The following is a 24,745-nucleotide window of genomic DNA, read 5'->3' as shown; positions in this document are numbered from 1 at the left end:
CAATTGTCATGTTCTTTCATCTGTAAGGCCAACCATCTGCTTACTTGATCTTTGCCTCATAATAAGGCTCATTATGAGCTGCAGAGAGAGACTGGGTGAGGGGATCAGGGCAGTGGTGAACGCCTCCCTTGAGGAGGGAGTGATGCCATCAGCCCTCAAGGAGGCAGTGATAAGACCACTCTTAAAGAAGCCCTCCTTGGATCCCCAAGTTCTGAACAACTTTTGCCCAGTCTCAAATCTGCCATTTTGGGGCAAGGTGATTGAGCGGGTGGTGGCGATGCAGTTGAAGGCACACTTGGAAGAAACCGATCATCTAGACCCATTTCAGTCAGGCTTCAGGCTTGGGCATGGGACAGAAACGGCCTTGGTCGCCTTGGTGGATGATATGAGGAGGGCTCTGGATAGGGGTGAATGCTCCTTCCTTGTTCTCCTCGACCTCTCAGCGGCTTTAGATACCGTTGACCACGGTATCCTCCTGGACCGCCTGGAGGGGTTGGGCATTGGAGACAGCGTATTGCGATGGTTCTGGTCCTTCCTCTCTGGCACGTACCAGAGGGTAGCACTGGGAGAGAAGGTTTCGAACCCGTGGCCACTCACTTGTGGAGTGCCACGGGGTTCCATCCTCTCCCCGATGCTATTTCACATCTATGTGAAGCCGCTGGGGGCTATCATCAGGAGGTTTGGGGTGCAGTGTCATCAATATGCAGATGACACGCAGCTCTACCTCTCATTCAAATCTTCACCACAGTCGGCCATAGAATCCCTGTCCAAATGTCTGGAGACGGTGAGTGGATGGATGGGGAGGAATAAGCCGAAGCTGAACCCTGACAAGACCGAGGTACTTTTGGTGGGAGACAAGAGGAGGCTGGGGGATGTTGGCCTGGTGTTGAATGGGGTACGGCTACCCTTGAAAGACCAGGTCCGCAGCCCATGGAGGCTCAGGTGTCAGCTGCGAGCTGGACAGTGCTGTATCAACTCCATCTGATACGGTGGCTGCACCCCTTCCTTCCCGACCATCTGCTCCCATCGGTAGTACATGCCCTGGTCTCCTCTCATTTAGACTACTGTAATGCGCTGTACGTGGGGTTACCCTTGAAGATGGTTCGGAAGCTGCAGCTGGTACAGAATGCGGCGGCTCGCCTGATTAAAGGCAGCCGCCGGCGAGATCACATCACTCCAGTGCTGAAGGAGTTGCACTGGTTACCAGTTGTTTTCCGGGCCAAATTCAAGGTGTTGGTTTTGACCTTTAAAACCCTATATGGTTCCGGCCCAGCCTATCTTAAGGAGCGCCTCCAGCAGCACCAGGCTGCTTAACAAGATCAGCCTCGGATGGCCTTCTCTCTGTCCCATCAGCCAGGGCAGCTAGACTGGTGGGGACAAGGGAGAGGGCCTTTTCTGTGGTGGCCCCCACTCTGTGGAACTCCCTTCCCAGGGAACTCCGCCATGCCCCCTCTTTAATGAGCTTCTACCGTGCATTAAAAACGTGGTTGTTCAGGCAGGCATTTGGGGTGGGTTAGGGTATTTTAGAAAACGTTTTTATTGTAGAATTTTATTGTTTTAAACTGTTTTATTATATGCTATACATCGCCCAGAGTGGCTGGGTGACCAGCCAGATGGGCGGTTAATAAAATAAATAAATAAATAAATAAATAAATAAATAAATGTTCTTTCATCCTCTCCCTTTGCAATCAACACACTGCAGGAAACAAAGCTTCAGGCTAACACTACTTCAATAGTAAAGGACACGCTTCTTTACAAATGCAGATTCCAGGAAACTTTCAGACTGCATAGAATCAGCTAATCCCCACGTCTATGGATATTAATAGAGGATATGGAGTGGAAGTTAGAGAAGTTGCCAGCAGTCTGGGCTACTTCATGGCCAGACTTGCTTCACAGGGATGCCCCTCCCCTAGGGTGGCTCCCTCCTACATTGGCTTTCACGAGTGGCCAACCTGGCGGAGCGTCTGAGCCCTGCCTCTAACCTTTCCCACTTCACTGTGCGATGGACCCTACATCCCTCAAATCACACCCTCACCCTCTTCCTCCTCCGAAACTTGAGTTCTCATGGTGGAGGTGGTGGAGGAATGGGGGAGCCATTCAGGCTGGGCCATCTGTATGTCAGGGTCTTGGGAAGAAAGTCTTGCCATATCTGGGCTCACTAGGGAGGGTGCCTCCCTATGTTCTTGCTGTCCCCATTCTGATTCTGAGCTGCCAGACATCTCCACATGCTCAGATTCATTCTTGACAGCAATGCTACATCAGAAATATTGTGAGAAAATTAAAATACCAGCCAGACCCTACTGCAGGCTTATAGAACCTCAGGCCTGGGAGCAAAATCTGGCCCTCTGGGGATTCCAATCCGGCTCTCTGGGGTTCCCCAGAAGGCCACACCCCCTTCCCCCAACCTTCAGCAGTTTGGTGGTTTTGGGGCTTTTGTCCAGTTTTTTCTCCATTGTAAAAGTTTCAGATGTCTCTCCTAAGGTTTAGCAGCAGGAGTTGGCAGTAAGAGTTTTAAGCTGAGATATGCTTGTATTTTGGGTATTTGGCCCCCTTTTGCCTTTGGCCCTGCCCACTATGGGAATGCGGCCCCCAACAGCTTGTCCGAAAAGGAATTCTGCCCTTGGGCTGAAAGAGGTTCTGCACCCCTGGCCTGCTGCCTGCCATGCTGCTTTTGCCACCATCAGATAACCCTGCTAGAACCAACCAATAGACAAAAGGGACCACTAGGGCACTTGCCCAGGGCCCCCTAAAACATGGAGCCAGCTCCAGGTAGAGTGTCCACTGCCTTAAGCTGATCTTGGCCAACTGAAGAGACAACGTAGTTGGAGCTGCTCCCTCTGTTGGTTGTGTTTTGCATAATAAGCTTGTGCCAATGACATTTAATATAAACAGAGGCAGTTCTTTAAATCTTAAGAATAGAGCAGCCAGAACTAAGTCACCCAGCCTCCAGATTTAAGAACGGGGAGATCTTCCTCCTGTTCCTCCCTCTGGTCCTGCTCAAGGATTCTATTTTCTGCTGCATGGGTAGCTAGATTCGGCTTTTAGGAATGTATTGGCTTTGATTTAGAGTTAGTCATATGTAGAATAGGCCCATCAGAATGAATGGTGCTTAAGTTAACCACGACTGATACAACCTGTTATCATTTTCTTTTTTTGCAAGTGTCTAAAACTTGGTGAATGCCTTAGCATCAACTCTGCACAGGGCTCAAGGAGTAAAGGCTGATTTTAGTGCATAGAGGGGCAGGGAAGCGCTCTCCGCCTGAGGGATGAATTCAGTTTCGGAGAAGCTCTGGGAGGCTGTGTTCCAGTGGTGGGCAAGGCCAAAGGAAAACAGATGGAGCCAAAGTACAAAAAAATAATAATACCAGCATATTTTAGCTTACAGCTCTTACTGTAAGCGAGTAACTAAACCTTAGGAGAGGCATTTCAACCTTTTAGAATGGGGAAAAACTGTGCAAAAGCTGGAAAACCACTACATGATTGATGGTCAGGGGAAAGGGGATGTGGCTAGGAAAAGGGTGTGTGGCCATCTGGGGAACCCCCGGAGGGCCAGATTGGGGCCCCAGGGGGGATGAATTTGGTCTGTGGGCTTGAGGTTCTCCACTCCTTGGCATAGATAAGAATATTCAGAAAAGCACAACACACAGGACCAAAACAGACATTACTTTAAAATTGTGTCTAGCAGCTCCATCTTTTTCGTTCCTTTTTAATCTAGAGTAGGCAGAGCAGATCAGCACCATAGTCTGGGGCTGGACGGGGGGTGGGGTTAAGATCTAGATCGGGGCCTGTGCACCTACTCTAGAGAAAAAAAACGGGGGGGAGACGTAGCTGCTGGACACAGATTGAAAGTAAAGTCTGTTTTCTCCCTCAGGAAGACTCCTGGAAGGATTAAAACCATGACACAGTCCATCTCCAAATATGACCTTGAGTTCTCTCTCAATTGGCTAGTTATGTTGCCTGCTGCTGTGGGAGACATCATAGTTGCATCATAGGCTTCATCAGTATGGATCCCTTTTTATTCCAGGCATGATTGATACACCACCCCAACTCTACACTTTTGTGACAGGTACTTTCAAATGGCACCTTGGTGTGTTGTGTCTGAAATGTAGACATGTCCTTCAGCCAATTTGCTGATTTCCTAATTAGAAAAAAAGCAAAAGGTTTTGAGTCGGGGATAATGAATCAATTAGAGTCCCCTCAGAGGTATCCCATTGATTGCAGTGTTCAGTGCTTAAACTCTCCATTCAGACCAGTGAGGGAAAACAGAATGTGGTTTCATACATGATTTATTAGGGTCTGTACAGTCTTTGTGTGCCAAGGGATTGTGATGTTAAACCTGATAATAGCTCATAAAAAAGGCCCAGTGCATTGGCTTAATCTTTCCCGATTCTATAACGGCGTAAGAGACAGGACGTAAAGATATTATTCCATTTCCAAGCACCAGCATAAACTGGCCAAGAGGCTTCCCCATCTCTCTAGGTAAAGAGAGATCAGTGAACACAGCTACATTTTTACATGATGTATAATCAATGATCCCAGCTGGCTAGAAACGACTTTAAGATAGCATGACTTATCTTTCTTGTGCTATATATTGTAGGAAGATCTAGAGAATCCTAAAGCTGGGATAGATTTATTCATTCCATTGTTGAGTTTAACTCAAATGTCCCTTTCAGTCATGACCTCAAAATTTTTATTTACTAGTGCTTCAGTAAAATAAGCAATTGGATCCAAGCCAGAAAACGGACAACGTTTATTTCATGCTGATGGTCCTTCCACTGGCATTTACAGCACTATGCCAGGGGCCTCTTGGCCCCTCATGCTTCCCCTATCCTGGCTTAAGAGTCCTCATGAAGCAGCTGAGCTGAATGTTTTTGTACCTCAGAGGATATCCTGAAGTCTGCTAGGACAGAATTTAGGCCAACTCTCCATTTGACTATAGATTCCTCATAATGGGTGCACAGGGATTTGATAAAGAGAGTGTTGAAAACTATAATGTACGGTGCACACTTCCCATGATTATAAGACATAAAGAAGCAAACCCCATCTGTGATTAGCCACAGGAAATAATTCTACTCGCATGGGAACGATCATTGCTCAGCTTCATGAACTTTTGCTCTTCGACCCACCACTTCTAAAGCATAGGCTCCCGCTGTGATGGTAGATGCATGAAAGATGTGATGGTAGATGCAATTTGGCATCTCCCACGGTCGCATCTAGTATAACCATTCCTAATCCCCTGTTTTAAAAATAATTAAGTCACCATACAGAACAGTTGGAGATGAGAGAAAGGAATCAGCAGTTGCATTATGAATTTCAGGGGGAAGAAAGTAACTCTTGAGAAATAACAGGTGTGTGGAACAAGATCTTGCAGCCTTCTGTGCTGCCCATGTATACCATAAATGAAAGCACCACGTCAGACAGTTGACTACTTGCATCTGTATTCTGGTGGACGTTTTTTTATTATTATTATCCGAGAAGAACAGTTGATCCACACACAGGGATGACCTTTATTGTGCTTTCAAAGTCAAGGAATGTAGCAGTAATCTGCTGAGTAAATATGAGTGCACTTGCAAAGAGGTTGTTTTCATCTGAACGCAAACTAGTTTTCATTAACTGGCAGTAATTAACAAGAGCTTATAGAAATGGTTGAAGAAAGTGTTCATTTCAGGTTCATGTGTGCTTCTGTCATATTGCATGAGGTGAAATGCCAAGTGTGGTGGCTGAGAGATTGAGGTACGGATCAACAAGTCACTCGATTCACACCTCTGGGCCATAGCTTGGTGACAGAGCACCTGCTTTGCATGCAGAAGTTCTCAGGTTCCATCTCTGGTATCTCCATGTAGGGCTGGGAATGTCCCCTGGAGAGCTGCTGCCAGTCAGTATAGACAGTACCGAGTTAGGTGGACTCATGGTCTGGTGGGCCAACATAGATCAACCAGGCAGCTTCTTGGGTTCCTAACTCACTGACTTACTTTACAGGGCTGTTGTGAGGATTTCATCTGGGTAATGTAAGTGAAGCACATCGAACACTTGGAAGTGCCATACAGATGTTAAATATTAAGCATTATTGTATCTACACCACTGGTGTAAACTGGTTCGATAGTCTCTCCCTTTACCCAAGGAACCTTGGCAATGGTAATTCTGTGAAGAGTGCTAGGGATTTGTAGCAGGGGATTCTCATTACCTTCTTGAAATTACAGTTGTTGTTGTTGTTGTTGTTATTTATTACATTTCTATACTGCCCAATAGCTGAAGTGCTCTTAGCGGTTTACAAAGATTAAAAACATTAAAAATACAATATACAGAGATTAAAAACCATTTACATAAAAAAACCCACATGAACAGACAATATACACAAAAGAAACATATATCTAAAACAACTTCAAACAAACAATCTCAAAAGTAAACAACCATAACCATAAGACATTCCAGGATCAATTAAAACTTAACATATGCTGCCGAATGCCTGGGAGAAGAGAAAGGTCTTGACCTGGTGCCAAAAAGATAACAACATTGGTACCAGGCGGGCCTCGTCAGAGAGATCATTCCATAATTTGGGGGCCACCCCAATGGGCCAGTTCCCAGGGTTCTTTGGCAAAGGCATGACAGTTAACTGGTATAGGTTTGTAGTGTAGTTATACGCTAAGAAACCCTAACATACATTAGAAAATGGGCATTATTTACACCTACATTCTTAATCTCTACATGGTATACATGGAACCTAAAACAGGCATTCACACAATGGCCTACCCTGTGTTTATAAAAGGATGTCCTTCTGAAAGAGGGAAAAGCCTTAGCTGATTCTTGCTATCGTAATTTCGTTATTTCCTATTGGCTGTCTAATTGCATTTTGGTCTTAATTAATTTCAGTTACCTCTGTATTGTGAAAGTTGCCCTCCCCCACAAAAAACAAACCCCCAAGCAAAAACATTTCATTTCATTTATTATATTTCTATACCGCCCCATAGCCGAAGCTCTTTGGGCAGTTCACAAAAATTAAAAACCATTAAAATACATTATATACAATATAAAAACCATTCACATAATGACATGAAACAAATAACACACACAACAACAACATATATCTAAAACAATTTAAGACAATCAGCCAGAGACAATCAAGAGACTCGTTATATGCTGCCAAATGCCTGAGAGGGCAGTTTTAACCTGGCGCTGAAAAGATGACAGTGTTGGTGCCAGACGGACCTCATCAGTGATATTATTCCATAAATGGAAAGCCACCACTGAGAAGGCCCTCTCCCTTGTTGCTGCCCTCCAAGCCTCCCTCGGAGGAGGCTCCCGGAAGAGGACCTTGGATGCAGGGCGTAGTGTACAGACAACTCATGCTGGGAGAGGTGTTCTGTCAGGTACTGTGGTCCTGAGCCATGTAGGGCTTTATAGGTCAAAACCATAGGTGGAGTTGCCCCTTTGCGGGGAGCCACTTTGGGGGGGACTTGAGGCCACCCCCTCAACTTCTGGCTGATTGGCTTTGCAGCTTTAAATGTGGGGTTCGCTGCTCTCCAACAACAACAGCAATTGTTATGTGTCTGGGAGAGAGGGTATGGGGCCAATTCAAGGGACCTGAGGGGGCCTCAGTTAGCATGGTTATGGGTCAAGGGAGATTTGGCATCCACTGCTTCTGGTGATCTGGCTTTCCTGGTACATTAATATCACTTAAAAGCACTGATCACATCACTAAGATCATATAATTATTCCCCATGCTGACATGATTGGTTCCATTTAAGGTGCTTTTATACATTACTGATGAGATGTAGGAGGCGTACAGTGGGAAAGCAGCTTTTCAGCCACAGAAGAAGTGGCTTGGAAATGGTGCCTCCAGTTTGCAAAAGTGGTTAGCCTGTTGCTGCATGACTTTATTCCAAAGTTCATGGGGTGGGCTGTAACAAAGCATTGCAGCATGGAGTGCTTCTGCTCAGGACTCAACCACTCAGCCATGCCTTCTTTCAGGATATTCCATTCAATTTCCCTCCCTACCCCCGGTTTCCATTTTTTCATGTCCAATAGTCAGCCAGGACCCTGTGGCCACTGAGCATGCTAAAGGCCTTATTGGGTTGTTTTGCCCCACTCCTTTAGGCCCTCCTATGAACCATGGTGAGCCACATAGCTGCGTGGTGGCAGATTGGGAGGGGTGGTAAATTGTGCCCCCATCTGCCATCCACAGGCTGCCAATTACTGCCACCAACATGCCCCTCCAGCAGCAGCCATTGCTGCTGCTACCACTAACCAAAGTAAGGCATGGAGGGTGATATGGCCTCCGAACCCCGGCACTGCCTACACCGCTGCAGCTAATGCAGTGGCAAAAGCTAAAATGAGCTGGCAAGTCAGTGTTGGGGGGATGCAGGGAGGCCTGCCTCAGGTGGTGCTTTGTCTTGCTCCAGCCCTGCAGAAGAGTTGATGATGCTGTGTGGACATGCATTGCCTGCCAGCACCGGCTCCGACGTTAGGCTCAGGCCTATGCAGAAGAGAACTTCACAGGGGAACATTCCTTTTGTTGTAGCAGCAGTTGACAGACAGACTGACACTTCCCTTCAAGGCAGCGGGGGGCAAGAAAGGATAGCAGGCAGCTGCTGCAAAGAGGCATGGGTGGGGTCAGAAAATAGGCAAGGAATCCCAGCCCCAGTGAGCAGGGAAGGCTTCGGGGTGGGCTTTAATGCCTGTGACCGGCAAGATCCCCTTCCACGTTCAGTAGAGGTGCAAAGTAAAAATAATGCGTAGCATATTGGAGGCTGTTAAATGCTAAACGAGTGTGATCTGTGACCAGCGAATGACATTTTCTACTGTTACAAACAACCCAGTTCCTAATGGCCTTTTAACACATTTCTTTAATGATAAATAAGATTACATGATGGAAAGATAAAGTGTTATTTACAGCTAGAAGATGGCTTAAAAAAAACTTGTATAGACAGTGGGAATGAGACATTTTATTCAAAATCCTGTTTAATCATTTAGATTGACTTCGGGCATGACTTTTGAGAGGAGGAGGCGCACCTTGAAGCAGGGACAATGGTAACATATTCTGATGCGGGGAAATCCGGCCCTTTTTGGGCCTGACGGATCCCTGTGGCACCCCCGAGTTGGCTTGCACCCCCGAGTCGGCTTGGAGCTAAGCCATGGCCATGAGCCATGGCTTAGTTCCTGAAACCTAAGAACTTTATTGGTTTTTTAAATTTGTGCAAATTAGACTATTTACCCCTGCAGTTTTGTGCAAACTGCACTATTTATGGCCGCAATTTTGTGCAAATCGCAATTTGCCCACCCACCCCCGTGAAAAATCTGTGAGTTGACCTATTGCGTGCCAAGTTGGGCCAATTCATAGATGAGCAAGCCGAAGTCCGGGGGCCGAGCCAGCGAAAACTCACCGAGCTCCACCTCCCAAATGGATTCCTTCGACATCCCTAGACAATGGTTACCCCAACTGTACAGTGGCAGGTGTGATGCTGTGCCCAGGGCAGTGAAGCTAAGGCACCATTCAGAATTACATGAAATGGGGGAATACACATAAGAACATAAGCAACTGCTATACCTACTTTAAATCCCAGGAAATCTACTCAGGGAGGGTTCCCTACAGGCACTAAGCTGTGGCCAACAGTGAATTTGGCAAGAGAAGGGGAAAGCACCTGGATGCAGTGTTAACCCCACCCCTTCGCGCTGATGTGATGCCGAGATAAACCCTTGAGATGGGGAACCTAGATGGCTAACTGGTATTGCTGCTAAAGGGAAAACAGAACCCAGGATATTGTGGCAATAGCCAGTGAAACACAAGGCTAGAAAGAGCACCAAAACGATTATTCAAAATCTGGTGTTGGGTTGCGTACATGCACACCACTTTCTTATTTCACCTGAAAGTTGCCCCTCTCATGTTGTTATGACAGTGGAGTTAATATGATGTATAAAGGGATCCATCTTATGTGTAAAGACGCTTTCTACTAAGAGAAATCATCTGGGGGATTATTAATTTCAAAATTAAGTTTAAGAAATTACATGGTCAGTTGTATTAAAGAAAACGCCTTTTACAACAACCTTGACTCTCCTGTTTGACACAGTGGGAACTTGGAACACAACCTCCATGACAACTCTTTCACCTTGTCTGTTCCCCTGATGCACGAAGTGGACTCATCCATCACTGGGTAAGGAACTGGTCGTGAAATGATGCACTAAAAATTCCCAAGATTATTTTAAGCATCCCTTCCATTGGAAATCCCCTCTGCCCCTAGTTTACAAGGGCAGAACGTTTGTTTCTTTTCAACGAATTTCCCAGACTATGAAACTAGGACATGGTAAAAGGAGTGTGTGTGTGTGTGTGTGTGTTTATTTTTTTTCTTTATTGTAGTCTCAGCACAGAAACATTAGGCATTAATTATGGTACTGTGATCTACCTTTAAAAAAAGAAGACAACATTATTTCTGAGGTCAAGTCAAAAGTTTTGGTTCACATCCACAAGACCAAAGGTTGGGGTCAAATGTTCTGGGATAGTGCAGGTCAGAAGGAAGTTTAGCTGCATGCTTTTCTGTGTAATTTCACAGTCAGAAATGTTTTTCCTATCTTTTTGTAAGATAAAAGTGCTTGCAGAGAAATAGTTTTAAATGGCTATCAGAATTGGGAGCTAATTGTGCAACAGAAACTAAGTAGGGCTCATTTGGGGCACTCTTATATTATCCCATCTTTCTCTCATTCAGAGTGGTCTCTCCCAGTTCCTTTATTTATGGCGAGTCTGTGGCAGAATCACAATTTATTCAGCTGGAAGATTTTGAGTGTGATTTTCAGGACCTCAACTTCACTCTTCAGGTAAAAATTATGCAAAGCAATCATTCTTGCTAGTGCATATTATATTTATGGGATTTTGTTAAGGAAGTGTGTGTGTGTGTGTGTGTGTGTGTGTGTGTGTGTTCTTATCTACAGTACAACACACAATGCCTCTGTTAGTCTATGGAGAAGGATGCTAAAGTCTAAGGCTGCAATCCTATACACACTTACCTGGGAGTCAACCCTACTGAACTCAGTGGGACTTCCTTTTGAGTAGACATGTATAGGATTGCACAATAAAATACATATTACTAAGAAAGACGAGATAATGGATTCTGTGATCATTTCTTCTGGCTATTGGTTAGTGAAGCCTATGGATTTTGGGCTGCTGTACTGCACTCTGGGTTACTGCATTGTTATATACCGTGTAGTATGGTGTGGTACCAAAAACGCTGCCTAGTCTCGGATCCAAAGACCTAATTTAGATACTCCTAGTAGGATTTTTGCATTCCTTTTTTTTTTGCTTTGAGCAGATCCTACCCCCCTCCCCCGCTGTCCCTGCCACATCACAGACTGCTCTGGAAACTTCCCTTTGATTCAAAACCGGCCTGCCATGTGGAATAAAGAGTGGGCACTCCTTAAAGAAATATAAAACCCAAAGTCTCCTTTTCCACTACAGATGCCTGTTTGTTTGTTTGTTTATTTATTTATTGCATTTCTATACTGCCCAGTAGCCAAAGCTCTCTGGGTGGTTCACAAAAATTAAAACCACAAAGTACAGAATAAAAACAGTATAAAATATAAAAGCTTAAAACTGCAGTATAAAAATACAACCAGAATAAAACCTAGCAGCAACGCAGAAATTTAAAATACAGTAATAGACTTAAATCAGCAAAGTTAAAAGAATGTAACATTAAATGTTGGAAAAATAAAAGGTCTTCACCTGGTTCCTCAAAGAGTACAACATAGGCCCTGGGGGAACCTCTCTAGGGAGCTCATTCCACAGCAAGGGTGCCACAGTGGAAAAGGCCCTCTTCCTGGTAGCCATCTGCCTTGCTTTCTTGGGCAGGGGCTCCTGGAGAAGGACCCCTGAAGATGACCTTACAGTCTAGGCAGGTACATATGGGAGGAGACAGTACTTCAGTTAATCTGGTCCCAAGCTGTTTAGGGCTTTGAATGTTAAACACCAGCACTTTGAATCAGGCCCAGACATGGCCTGGCAGCCAGTGCAGCTGGAAATGACTGGCATGATAAGATAATGCTGGCCAGTCCCCATTAACCATCTTGCCACTTTATTTATTTATTTAATTAATTAATTAATCGCCCATCTGGCTGGTCAGCTAGCCACTCTGGGCGATGTACAGCATATAATAAAACAGTTTAAAACAATAAAATTATACAATAAAAATGTTTTCTAAAATACCCTTTGTTGTTGTTGTTGTTGTTCAGTCGTGTCCGACTCTTCGTGACCCCATGGACCATAGCACACCAGGCCTTCCTGTCCTGCGCTCTCTCCCGGAGCGTGCTCAAGTTCATATTCATTGCATCGGTGATGCTATCTAGCCATCTCATCCTCTGCCGTCTCCTTCTTCTTTTGCCTTCAGTCTTTCCCAGCATCAGGGACTTTTCCAGAGAGTTTTCTCTTTGCATTAGGTGGCCAAAATATTTGAGCTTCAGCTTCAGTATCTGTCCTTCCAATGAGCACTCAGGGTTGATTTCCTTTAGGATTGACTGATTTGACCTCCTTGCAGTCCAGGGGACTCGTAAGAGTCTTCTCCAGCACCACAGTTCGAAAGCATCAATTCTTCGGCACTCAGCCTTCCTTATAGTCCAGCTCTCACAGCCATACATTACTACTGGGAAAACCATAGCTTTGATTAGACGGACCTTTGTCGGCAAGGTGATGTCTCTGCTTCTTACTATGCTTTCTAGGTTTGCCATAGCTTTCCTCCCAAGGAGCAAGCGTCTTTTAATTTCATGGCTACAGTCACCGTCTGCGGTGATCTTGGAGCCCAAGAAAGTAAAATCTGTCACTGCTTCCATTTCTTCCCCTTCTATATGCCAGGAAGTGATGGGGCCAGATGCCATGATCTTCGTTTTTTTTAATGTTGAGTTTCAAACCAGCTTTTGCACTCTCCTCTTTCACCCTCAACAAGAGGCTCTTTACATCCTCTTCGCTTTCTGCCATTAGGGTGGTATCGTCTGCATATCGGAGGTTGTTGATAATTCTCCCAGCAATCTTAATTCTGACCTCTGATTCATCCAACCCGGCATTTCTCATGATGTACTCTGCATATAAGTTAAATAAGCAGGGTGACAATATGCAGCCTTGTCGTACTCCTTTCCCAATTTTGAACCACTCGGTTGTTCCATGTCCGGTTCTTACTGTTGCTTCTTGACCCTCGTACAGGTTTCTCAGGAGACAGGTAAGGTGGTCTGGTACTCCCATCACTTTAAGAATTTGCCACAGTTTGTTGTGATCCACACAATCAAAGGCTTTAGCATAGTCAATGAAGCAGAAATAGACGTTTTTCTGGAATTCTCTTGCTTTCTCCATGATGCAGCGAATGTTGGTGATTTGATCTCTAGTTCCTCTGCCTCTTCTAAACCCAGCTTGTACTTCCGGTAGTTCTCGGTTCGCATACTGCTGAAGCCTAGCTTGTAGGATTTTGAGCATCACCTTGCTGGCATGTGAAATGAGCGCAATTGTGTGGTAGTTTGAGCACTCTTTGGCGTTGCCCTTCTTTGGAATTGGAATGTAAACTGACCTATTCCAGTCTTGCGGCCATTGTTGAGTGTTCCAAATTTGTTGGCATATTGAATGCAGCACTTTAACAGCATCATCTTTTAGGATTTTAAATAGCTCAGCTGGAATACTGTCATCTCCACTAGCTTTGTTGTTACTCATGCTTCCTAAGGCCCATTTGACTTCACTCTCTAGGATGTCCGGCTCAAGTTCAGTGACCACACTATCATGGCTATCAGGGACATTCATATCTTTCCTGTATAGTTCTTCTGTGTATTCTTGCCACCTCTTCTTAATCTCATCTGCTTCTGTTAGGTCCCTGCCTTCTTTGTCCTTTATCATGCCCATCTTTGCACAAAACGTTCCCTTGAGATCTCCAATTTTCTTGAAGAGATCTCTAGTCTATCCCATTCTATTGTTTTCCTCGATTTCTTTGCATTGTTCATTTAAGAAGGCCTTCTTGTCTCTCCTTGCTATTCTCTGGAACTCTGCATTCAGTTGGATATATCTTCCCCTTTCTCCCTTGCTTTTCGCTTCCCTTCTTTCCTCAGCTACTTGTAAAGCCTCCTCAGACAGCCACTTTGCTTTCTTGCATTTCTTTTTCTTTGGGATGGATTTCGTTGCTGCCTCCTGAACAATGTTACGGACCTCCGTCCATAGTTCCTCAGGCACTCTGTCTATCAGGTCTAATCCCTGAAATCTATTCCTCACCTCCACTGTATATTCATGAGGGATATGATTTAGGTCATACCTGAATGATTTAGTGGTTTTCCCGACGTTCTTCAATTGAAGCCGAAATTTTGCAACAAAAAGCTCATGATCTGAGCTACAGTCAGCTCCAGGTCTTGTTTTGACTGACTGTATAGAGCTTCTCCATCTTTGGCTGCAAAGGACATAATCAATCTGATTTCGATATTGACCATCTGGTGATGTCCATGTGTAGAGTCGCCTCTTGTGCTGTTGGAAAAGAGTGTTTGCTATGATCAGCGTGTTCTCTTGGCAAAACTCTATTAGCCTTTGTCCTGCTTCATTTTGTACCCCAAGGCCATGCTTGCCTGTTATCCCAGTGATTTCTTGACTTCCTACTTTAGCATTCCAATCCCCTATGATGAAGAGGACATCTTTTTTGGGTGTTAGTTCTAGAAGGTGTTGTAGGTCTTCATAGAACCGATCAACCTCAGCTTCTTCAGCATCAGTGGTTGGGGCATAGACTTGAATTACTGTGATGTTGAATCGTTTGCCTTGGATTCATACTGAGATCATTTTATCGTTTTTAAGATTGTACCCCAGTACTGCTTTTCCCACCCTTTTGTTGACTATGAGTGCTACTCCATTTCTTCTGAGGGATTCTTGCCCACAATAGTAGATATGATGGTCACCTGAATTAAATTCACCCATGCCTGTCCATTTTAGTTCGCTGATTCCCAAGATGTCGATGTTCAATCTTGCCATCTCATGTTTGACCACCTTCAGCTTACCTTGATTCATTGATCTTACATTCCAGGTTCCTAAACAATATTGTTCTTTACAGCATCGGATTTTCTTTTCACCACCAGACACATCCACAGCTGAGTGTCCTTTCAGCTTTGGCCCAGACGCTTCACTCTTTCTGGTGCTACTTGAAAATACCCTCTGCTCTTCCCCAGTAGTATATTGGACACCTTCCGACCTGAGGGGCTCATCTTCCGGCGTCATCTCTTTTAGCCTTGTGATACGTTCCATGGGGTTTTCTTGGCAAGAATACTGGAGTGGGTTGCCATTTCCTTCTCCAGTGACCACATTTTGTCAGAACTCTCTGCCATGACCTGTCCGTCTTGGGTGGGCCTGCACGGCATAGCTTATGGCTTCACTGAGTTACGCAAGCCCCTTCGCCACAACAAGGCAGTGATCCATGAAGGGGATACCCTAACCTACCCCAATTGCCTGCCTGAACAACCATGTTTTTAATGCACGGCGGAAGCTCATTAAAGAGGGGGCATGGCAGAGTTCCCTAGGGAGGGAGTTCCACAGAGTGGGGGCCACCACAGAAAAGGCCCTCTCCCTCGTCTCCACCAGTCCAGCTGTCTTGGCTGATGGGACAGAGAGAAGGCCATCCGAGGCTGATCTTGTTAAGCGGCCTGTCTGGTGTTGCTGGAGGCGCTCCTTGAGATAGGCTGGGCCGGAACCATATAGGGTTTAATGGTCAAAACCAACACCTTGAATTTGGCCTGGAAAACAACTGGTAACCAGTGCAACTCCTTCAGCACTGGAGTGATGTGATCTTGCCGGCAGCTGCCTTTAATCAGGTGAGCCGCTGCGTTCTAAACCAGCTGCAGCTTCCGGACCGTCTTCAAGGGTAACCCCACATAGAGCGCATTACAGTACTCTAAATGAGAGGAGACCAGGGCATGTATTACCGATGGGAGCAGATGGTTGGGAAGGAAAGGGCTCAGCCGCCATATCAGATGGAGTTGATACAGCGCTGTCCAGCTCACAGCTGACACCTGAGCCTCCATGGACAGCTGGGAGTCCAAAATGACCCCCAGACTGCGGACCTGGTCTTTCAAGGGTAGCCGTACACCATTCAACACCAGGCCAACATCCCCCAGCCTGCTCTTGTCTCCCACCAAAAGTACCTCAGTCTTGTCAGGGTTCAGCTTCAGCTTATTCCTCCCCATCCAGCCACTCACTGTCTCCAGACATTTGGACAGGGATTCTACGGCCAACCTTGGTGAAGATTTGAATGAGAGGTAGAGCTGCGTGTCATCCTCATATTGATGACACCGCACCCCAAACCTCATGATGATAGCCCCCAGCGGCTTCACACAGATGTTAAATAGCATCGTGGAGAGGATGGAACCCCGTGGCATCCCACAAGTGAGTGGCCACGGTCCGAAACCTCCTCTCCCAGTGCTACCCTCTGGTACCTGCCAGAGAGGAAGGACCGGAACCATCGCAATACGGTGTCTCCAATGCCCAACTCCTCCAGGTGGTCCAGGAGGATACTGTGGTCAATGGTATCTAAAGCCGCTGAGAGGTCGAGGAGAACAAGGAAGGAGCCTATCCAGAGCCCTCCTCATATCATCCACCAAGGCAACCAAGGCTGTTTCTGTCCCATGCCCAAGCCTGAAGCCCGACTGAAATGGGTCTAGATAATCGGTTTCTTCCAAGTGTGCCTTCAACTGCATCGCCACCACCTGCTCAGTCACCTTGCCCAAAAATGGCAGATTTGAGACTGGGCAAAAGTTGTTCAGAACTTGGGGATCCAAGGAGGGCTTCTTTAAGAGCAGTCTTATCACTGCCTCCTTGAGGGCTGATGGCATCTCTCCCTCCTCAAGGGAGGCGTTCACCACCACCCTGATCCCCTCACCCAGTCTCTCTCTGCAGCCCATAATGAGCCAAGATGGGCAAGGATCAAGTAAGCAGGTGGTCAGCCTTACAGATGAAAGCACGTTGTCCACTTCATCAGAAGGAAGAAGCTGGAACCGATCCCACAAAACCAGTTTGCCACAGGCCGCGTCTTGCTCACTAACTGTATCCACAGCATGCAGAGTAACACTCCTAACCTGATCAATTTTATCTGCAAAGTGCCTTGCCAAGGCCTCACAGGAGGCCTTAGAATGCTCCAGTGGTTCCGGAGCCACAGGACCGACCAGGCTCCGGATCACTTGGAACAGCCTCCTGGGACAGCACTCTGCAGACGCGATAGAGGCAGCATAATATTCCTTTTTTGCTGCCTTCACCGCCGTGTGATAGGCTGAAGATACAGCTCTAGCCCGTGTTTGATCGTCTTTGGAGCGAGACGTCCGCCACCGGCACTCTAGCCATCTCACCTCCTGCTTCAGAGCTCGTAACTGCGGATTGAACCATGGTGCAGTCCGAGCCCTGTTCAGGGGGAGAGGGCATTTCGGAGCCACCCGATCTAATGCCCCAGTGATTGCAGCATTCCAGCCACAAACCAGGGTCTCCACCGAGTGGCCGTTGGCATGCCCCAGAGAATCCCCAAGCACATTCAGGAATCAATTCGGATCCATAAGACGCCTGGGGCGGACCATTTTAATGGGTCCTCCACCCCTGTGGAGGGATTGTGGAACTGAGAAGTCACCAGATAGTGATCTGACCATGACAAGGGGGTGGTGGAGATACCCCCGACTTCCCGATCACTCCCTGCTTCTCCAGAAACAAACACAAGGTATAGTGCATGACCGGCTACATGGGTGGGCCCAGTTAGAATATGGTGCAGCTCCCAGGAAGCCATGGTCTCCCTGAAGTCCCGAGGTGCTCCTGTGAGGATGGCCTCTGAATGTACGTTGAAGTCCCCCAACACCAATAAGTTAGGGGACTGTACACACACATCAGAGACCACCTCAAGCACCTCGGCCAGGGAGTCAGTCATGCAGCAAGGTGGACGGTACACGAGCAGAATCCCCAGACTGCCCTTCGGGCCCAACCTCCAGTACATGCACTCAGCAACCTTGGACTCCCAGAGAGGGGGTCTGGTGAAGACCAAGGACTCTTGGTAGATAACAGCCATTCCCCCTCCCTGATCCCCAGCCCTCGGCTGCTGTGCATTCGAAAATCCTGCTGGACACATGGCTGCAAGGGTTGGAGCAGCAGCCTTGGCCAGCCAGGTCTCTGTAATATACGCCAGGTCTGCACCCTCATCCAGGATCATGTCATGGATGAGGGAGGTTTTCGGGGTAACAGACCTGGCAGCAAACGAAGGCCAGAAGATGGAGTCATGCCTCCCCCAGCCATCCTTTGGCTCTGGACAGGCCCAGAGCTGGGGACAGATACTACACATCTTCCCCTTGTTCCCCTTACCTGGCATGGCCTGCCCCTGGCACTCCGCCAGCGCCTGCCGCCCAGCTTCAGTATGTTCTGGCCCCCAACACTCCCCCCACTGCCTCCATCATGTAGACGCATGCCACTCACTCCCGTCTATCAGGCAGGCTACCCAACCCTAAAAACACAACAGAATCCCCCAGAAATTAACAACAACAACAACAACAACAACAATTTAAAAATCCCCTTAAAAATAATGCCAGGCAGGAGTCCACAGTAGTGATTGTGGTGGTGGTGGCGGCAGTGCAGCAGCAGCAGCAGGCCCAGCAGCAGCAGGCCCGCCTCTTCCCGGATGGTGGCAGCTTCTCCTGCAGGCCCTGGCTCTCCCAGGCCACCTCAGCCAGCCAGCTTATGTAGCCTCTCCAGGAAGGGGCAGGTGGAAGCAGCACAGCTGGCTCGGTACCTGGGGCTATTTTGGACTAGCTGAAGTTTCTGGACTGTTTTCAAAGGCAGCCCCATGTATAACTCATTGCATTAATCCAGACGAGAAGTTATCAGAGCATGGATAACTGTAACTAGGCTATCTCTGTCCAGATAAGGGCATAGTTGGTATAGCAGCCTAAGCTGAAATGTATTATTTTATTTTTCTGCGCCTGTGGGAGTGGGGCACAGCCAGTGGGGGGTGAAATGGCCCCCGGACCTCCTGAAGTCACCCACTCCTGTGCTAAGACAAACACAGCTACCAGCCATATAAAGCAGCTCACCAGAGGCCCCCAAATGTCCTGTTTTTGCTGTCTGGCTGGGAATGTAAAAGCAGGGGAGGGGAGTTAAGCACAGTTTGCCCAAAATAAATATCTGGTGGAGCTGTGCCTGATTTGGATGGGTCTCAAGTTGTGCTGGCCTGCTCTAGGCCTAAACTGTAACCAGCATTTTAATGAATGTTTTATGGAAGGTGCAAAGTCTGTTTTTCCCCCCTGATTTGTGACCTGCTTTACACACACCGTCCTGAGCAGGTTAAACCGAAATGTGGTTATCCTACCAGAGGTAGAATCATGTGCCTTTCAGCCACTTCATCCATCACGAGTTGGATCCAGACTAGTCATACTTAGCGTAGACAAACTGAAATCAGTGAGACTTAAGTTAGTCATTATTAACTCAAGTCATAATAATTTAAAGGAGTCTACTCTGACTAAGTCTGGGTCCGGCTGGTAGTGTTTACCATGTACTTGTAAAATGCTGTACTTGTACACCTAAAAAGGTGTGTGCATGATCAATATATGCTTTTAACCACATATACCATACAGATGCAAAACCCAAGAAGTCTGGATTGACCTTGACTCATGATCCCTATGTATATATATTGACAATTGTCTTAGATGCCATGTAATGTGTGAAGCAGATGTCATCTACCTTCCCTTCCAGCTATTTCCCACCCCAAAATTTACTGTTAGGCTTTGCCCCTACTCCCACTTACCTGGGAAGAGTACTCCATTACGCTCAATGTGACTTACTTCTGATTCAACATGTATAGGATTGCACTATTAATCCGTTACCTCTTGAGGCACAACCCAGCTGAAGTTGAGTACTTTTCAGTTCCATTGATTCCAGAGGGAGAGATTTGAGTACATACCTGAGTGTCCCGATAGGATTTTTAAAGAACGTAACTTTAGCTGGATTGTGTTTATACTGATTAAAAAGCATGTCTATCAGATCTTGAAGATCACTTGACCCCTTCCTTGCCATCAATTTCCCATCCAAACTGGGTCCATATACTGCGACAAAATCTTTTTAGCCACTAGGTGGGACCACAGAATGACAAACAGCACAATGAAAGGGTTGTATAATTTCTAACATTTTATGCACGTGTATTTTTATATCTTTTCCTTCTCTCCCAAACATAATGCTATTTTACAACTAAGTAGCCCATGTCTCTCACCATGAGAAGACCATATTTCACAGCAATTAATTATTTACTATCATTCACTGTCTTTAGTTATTTAGTGGGAAGGAATGGAAGACATCTGTCTAGGCTTGGATTTCAGGACCTTAAAGCTCCCTTGACCAAGCTACTAGTTTAGATAGACTGGTCCTGAACTCGTAATTTAGAATTTACAGTTTTTTCCATATAATAATCATATAATGAGCTGAAGAGAGGATAAATACCAGATGAATTCAATGCTTTGATTGTGTGAGGATTTTTTTTTTTTTTAAGGGAAGTGTGTCTAATTTGGCAGGGGGTGGTAGTGGAGGAATGTTTCCTGAACAACTTAAATGTGTAAATGTTCAACTTTTTTCCTAGTTAGAACTTCTTTTTAGAGTTTGATCTCAGATAATCAGAGATCATGTAGAAACTGTGTGACGTCTTGAGAGGAAACCAAGCCTATTCAGAGTGACAGCAGTGCTTCCTGAACAGATGAACATGTCCATGCCCTTTCATAACAATTCCACTCCCCACCCCAATTGCTGATATCCAGAAGAGATGCATTTTGACACTGATTATACTATATGTTGAAAAATCATCCATCCCTCTGTTGGCTCACCCCTACTCTAATTTATCCTTACATCCATACACAAATATTTCAGACAAGCCTTTCTCTGTAGGTGACTCTCACAGACAGATATGAAGCAACATACTTCACATAAATAATGAAAATAATTATTACAAAGTTCCAGAATTTTCTTCAGTAATGTAGCAAATCATAAAAGTTTAGGTAAACCATCATTGTACCTTACAATATGCTTAGGTGCTTTTGACGTTTAAAAAGTTCTGTAGTGAGAAAAGTAGTACAGATTTACTTGTAGAAAAGAAACTAGGTTGGTTCTATTTAATGAACAGAAAGAAAGCAATAGGTAAAAAAAATGAATGGTTTTTAAAAAAAATATTGCAGGGAACTACAACTTAAGACATTTTAAGGCCCTTTGATTTCCTTTATTGTGGAGATCCAAATCCCTTTTATTCGTTGACTCATTTTTCATCACCACTACAGAATTACCAGTTAATTTGTTTTCTAATTTGCTATATTCTGCTTTCATTTCTTGCAGCACTTGGAATTTATTGCAGTTGTAGCTGGATTCTTTCCCCCTTTTAAGTGCCTCTGGGACTTTGTAAGGGTTTGGCATTGTGCACCACTTCTCTTTATCATTCATACATTCCTCAAAATGTGAACAATGTTTGGTGAACAGTGTTTGGAGAATAAAGTCTAGATGTTTGGATATTTAGAGTCGGCTGGATCCCGAACAGTGCCATGTATAGACTACCCACATATTCAGAGACTAAATTCTCAACATACATGACCGTGTCTACTTGAGACTGTTTATTTTTCAGTATGTAAATGTTTAGGTGTGTGCATCCAACTACCATCCATCTATCTATCTATCTATCTATCTCTCTATCTATCTATCTATCTATCTATCTACAGGGCTTGATTAACTATTAGACTAAGTACTCTACAGAACAGCCATCCCCAACTTGGTGACCTCCAGATGGGTTGGACTACAACCCTTGTCATCCCCAGCCAGCATGGAGAGTTGGTTGGGGATGGCGGGAGCTGTAGTCCAACACATTTCAAGGGCACCAGGTTGGGGAAGGCTGGGAGAGATTGAGAGAGAGAGACTCCAATCAGTTCATTAATGGTTATCATTTCTGTAATGACATGATCTGGTAACTTGAAACAGTGGCACTGTCAGGGAAGGACTTTGAGGCGGAAGTCCAGGGCCCCACTCAGAATGAGCAGGAGAAATTACCTAACTGCCTTGAAGTCCTTCTCCCTAATCCCCCGTGTAAGGACTAATTGAGCTAACTCTATGAGGTAAAGGAATCCTACATAAGTACATACACTCTCTTCTGCATTCTTGTTCAGTACATCTTAGGACTGAGTCTGGGTTGTTGAAGACAAGTTTCAGGGTTTTGCTGTGACTCAAATTTGAAACATTTTCCAGGCTAAAAGTGCCACTTTCAGGAGAATGGACCTGTGCTTGCTCTCTGGGCAAGTTTAGCCATGAACCTTTAGTTCAAGGTGTTTGAACTCATGACACTGTCTCATGAAGCCCTTCCTTCAAATTAATGGGATGGATGATACATGCCCTCTTTAACTTCCACATGCCTTTTATGTTGTAGCCAATGTTCATGCCCCTGTTGGGAGTGATTATGAGGAGGCCTACTTTCATTCTTGGTGTTCATTTTTTAATTCCAGTTATGATCAATAGAGGTTGGCCGTAGCCTGCATAGTAGTACATTTTCTGAAGTTTGTACATGCTCACTCACTTTTACTTCTTTTTAAAGGTTTACAATGCTGGCCCAAGCACTCTCCCTGGATCTTCTGTCAAGATTTCATTTCCAAACCACCTCTCAGATTCTGGAGCTGAAATGTTCCATATTCGGCGGATGATGGTGAGCTACTGTACAATTTCTTTCCTGTGTAGACGCTGGCAGCTGCTCTTAATGGAAGAAGGAGAGTAACATGAGAGTTTGTTCTACAGACTTGGCATTTGAAGGGACAACATTATGATTTGCTGCAGTGGTAGCTCTCAAGTGTAAAACTTTGGCTTGTATTAATTTATAAGGGGGGATCTTGCCCGATTGTGCTTAATAACATCAAGTACCTATTCAGTTATGAGTACCATACTGTCCTAATTTTCCCTACAGTACTCCTTTTATTGGCCCTATTTCTCTTCTGTAATGGGTCAGTTATTTTTAGAGATTTAACCCCAGCTACTATTATCAGGGTGTGTAAGTGCTATAACACAACCTTATTTTTCCTCACAGAAACATTCAGATAATCAATGGCTGAGATTGATTAGTTCTGTTTTCATAGGTTTATATTGGCCTAACTAGAGACTATGCAGCAAACAAGAAAAAAAAAAAGACCATACAGTTGAACATTTTAACCACACATCTATACTTGATGTGTGACAAAGTCTTGCTTACCACTTGGCAGGATGGTCCAGAGGACCAAGCTACCCCAGGGTGAGAGAGTTCATCCTGGGGTTGTTTGAACATGTGAATGAGCCATACAAGACCAATCACACTAAGTTCTAAATTTCAGTTATTATTTAGTGTCCTTTTACTATAATTATTTCCAAGCATTTGCGACGTTTTCCATTCACAGTCTTTTAGTTTTGTTCCACATCTTTTTAGACACTTATTTTGAATCATGTACAGTTCCTAGTTGCTAGGTAAAATGGAAGGCAAAAGGAAGAGGGGCCAACCAAAGGCAAGATGGATGGATGATATTCTGGAGGTGACGGACTCAACCTTGGGGGAGCTGGGGGTGGTGATGGCTGACAGAAAGCTCTGGTGTGGGCTGGTCCATGAAGTCACGAAGAGTCAGAAGTGACTGAACGAATAAACAACAAACAGTTCCTATGCACAAACAGTGCATCACCTGATGTCAACTCAAACACAATTTTCTGGATCTGGAGATGTTATGCACAAGTGAGAAAGCACTTCCACTTTCAAAAAGCAGCCCTACTGAATTCCTCTGATTTCTCTGTCTTGCTGCAACCCCCTGTGCCCCATCCCAGGGGGTCTCGGGGGGGGGGGTGTTGCAGGGCAACATAGTGAAGGGGGAGGAGGTAGAAAAGCCCTGTTGAGTTAGTGGAGTTCTGCTCAACCTTCTCTGGATTCAACCCAATTTTTCCAATGGAAACAGTTCACACATTTGGATGGGAGTTATCAAGCATTGCAGGATCAAGTTATGCACATTTCTGGGAGAACCAACCATTGTTAATTACAACGCAAGGGGAAAAATTGACAGAGGTTGCAGAACTGCAGTATAATTCACCCACTTCCGTGTAACTGCACTCTGAATGTTTACAGCAGGGGTGCAGAACCTCTTTCAACCTAAGGGCCAAATTCCATTTTGGACAAACTCTCAGGTGCCACATTCCTGAGGTGGGCAGAGCCAAAGATATAAAAAAATACCAACATAGTTTAGCTTAAAGCTGTTACTGCCAGTATCTGAACCCTATATGAGTCATTTCAACCTTTTAGAATGGGGAAAGCAGTGCACAAAAGCCAAGAGACCACCAATCAATGGTTGGGGGAAAGGGGAAGGAGGGGTGGTTTTCTGGGGAAACCCAGAGGGCTGGATTGAGACTTCTGGAGGGCTGAATCTGACCCCCAAGCCTGAGGTTCTGTGCCTGTACTGCTTTACAATATCAAGCCAAAGCCAAGTAATTACTTCTAGGGAATTTCATACTCAAATATCCTGCCAGGTATCATCCCAAAGACCAGTTGTTAGTGCCTTAGGCCCAGTACTCATGTTATCCTGGTGGCACTTGAGTTGCTCCTCTTTCAGCAACATTGGATGACTTTGAGAAGACAAAGATCACATGGAAAGAACAGTGCTGGGGCGCTAGTGTCAGTCCTCTTTTTGCATGGTCTTGGGCGTCTCGTGTTCTCTTTCTGCATGGTCTTGGGCTTCTCATGTTCTCTTCCTGCATGGTCTTGGGCTTCTCATGTTCTCTTCT

General features: G+C 45.5%; 1 protein-coding gene across 9 annotated transcripts in view; it reads left to right on the top strand.

Annotated features, from left to right (window-relative positions):
* Window positions 1–24,745, top strand: part of ITGA9 (integrin subunit alpha 9) — a 331,280-nt gene that overhangs the window by 248,905 nt on the left and 57,630 nt on the right. For all 9 annotated transcript variants that reach the window (XR_014792283.1, XR_014792284.1, XM_084857953.1 and 6 more), the window contains 3 exons: window positions 10,065–10,148; window positions 10,698–10,806; window positions 22,557–22,664. Coding sequence is in view for 7 of the 9 variants with exons in the window: in XM_084857953.1 (XP_084714079.1) it covers window positions 10,065–10,148; window positions 10,698–10,806; window positions 22,557–22,664 (301 nt within the window). In the remaining 2 variants the exon portion in view is untranslated. The remainder of the gene's footprint in view (window positions 1–10,064; window positions 10,149–10,697; window positions 10,807–22,556; window positions 22,665–24,745) is intronic.

The sequence above is a fragment of the Heloderma suspectum genome, chromosome 5 (genome assembly GCF_057233095.1).
Source record: "Heloderma suspectum isolate Gila_16-S chromosome 5, 16-S_ref, whole genome shotgun sequence".
NCBI classification, from domain to species: domain Eukaryota; kingdom Metazoa; phylum Chordata; class Lepidosauria; order Squamata; family Helodermatidae; genus Heloderma; species Heloderma suspectum.
This window is presented reverse-complemented; position numbering and strand designations above follow the sequence as displayed.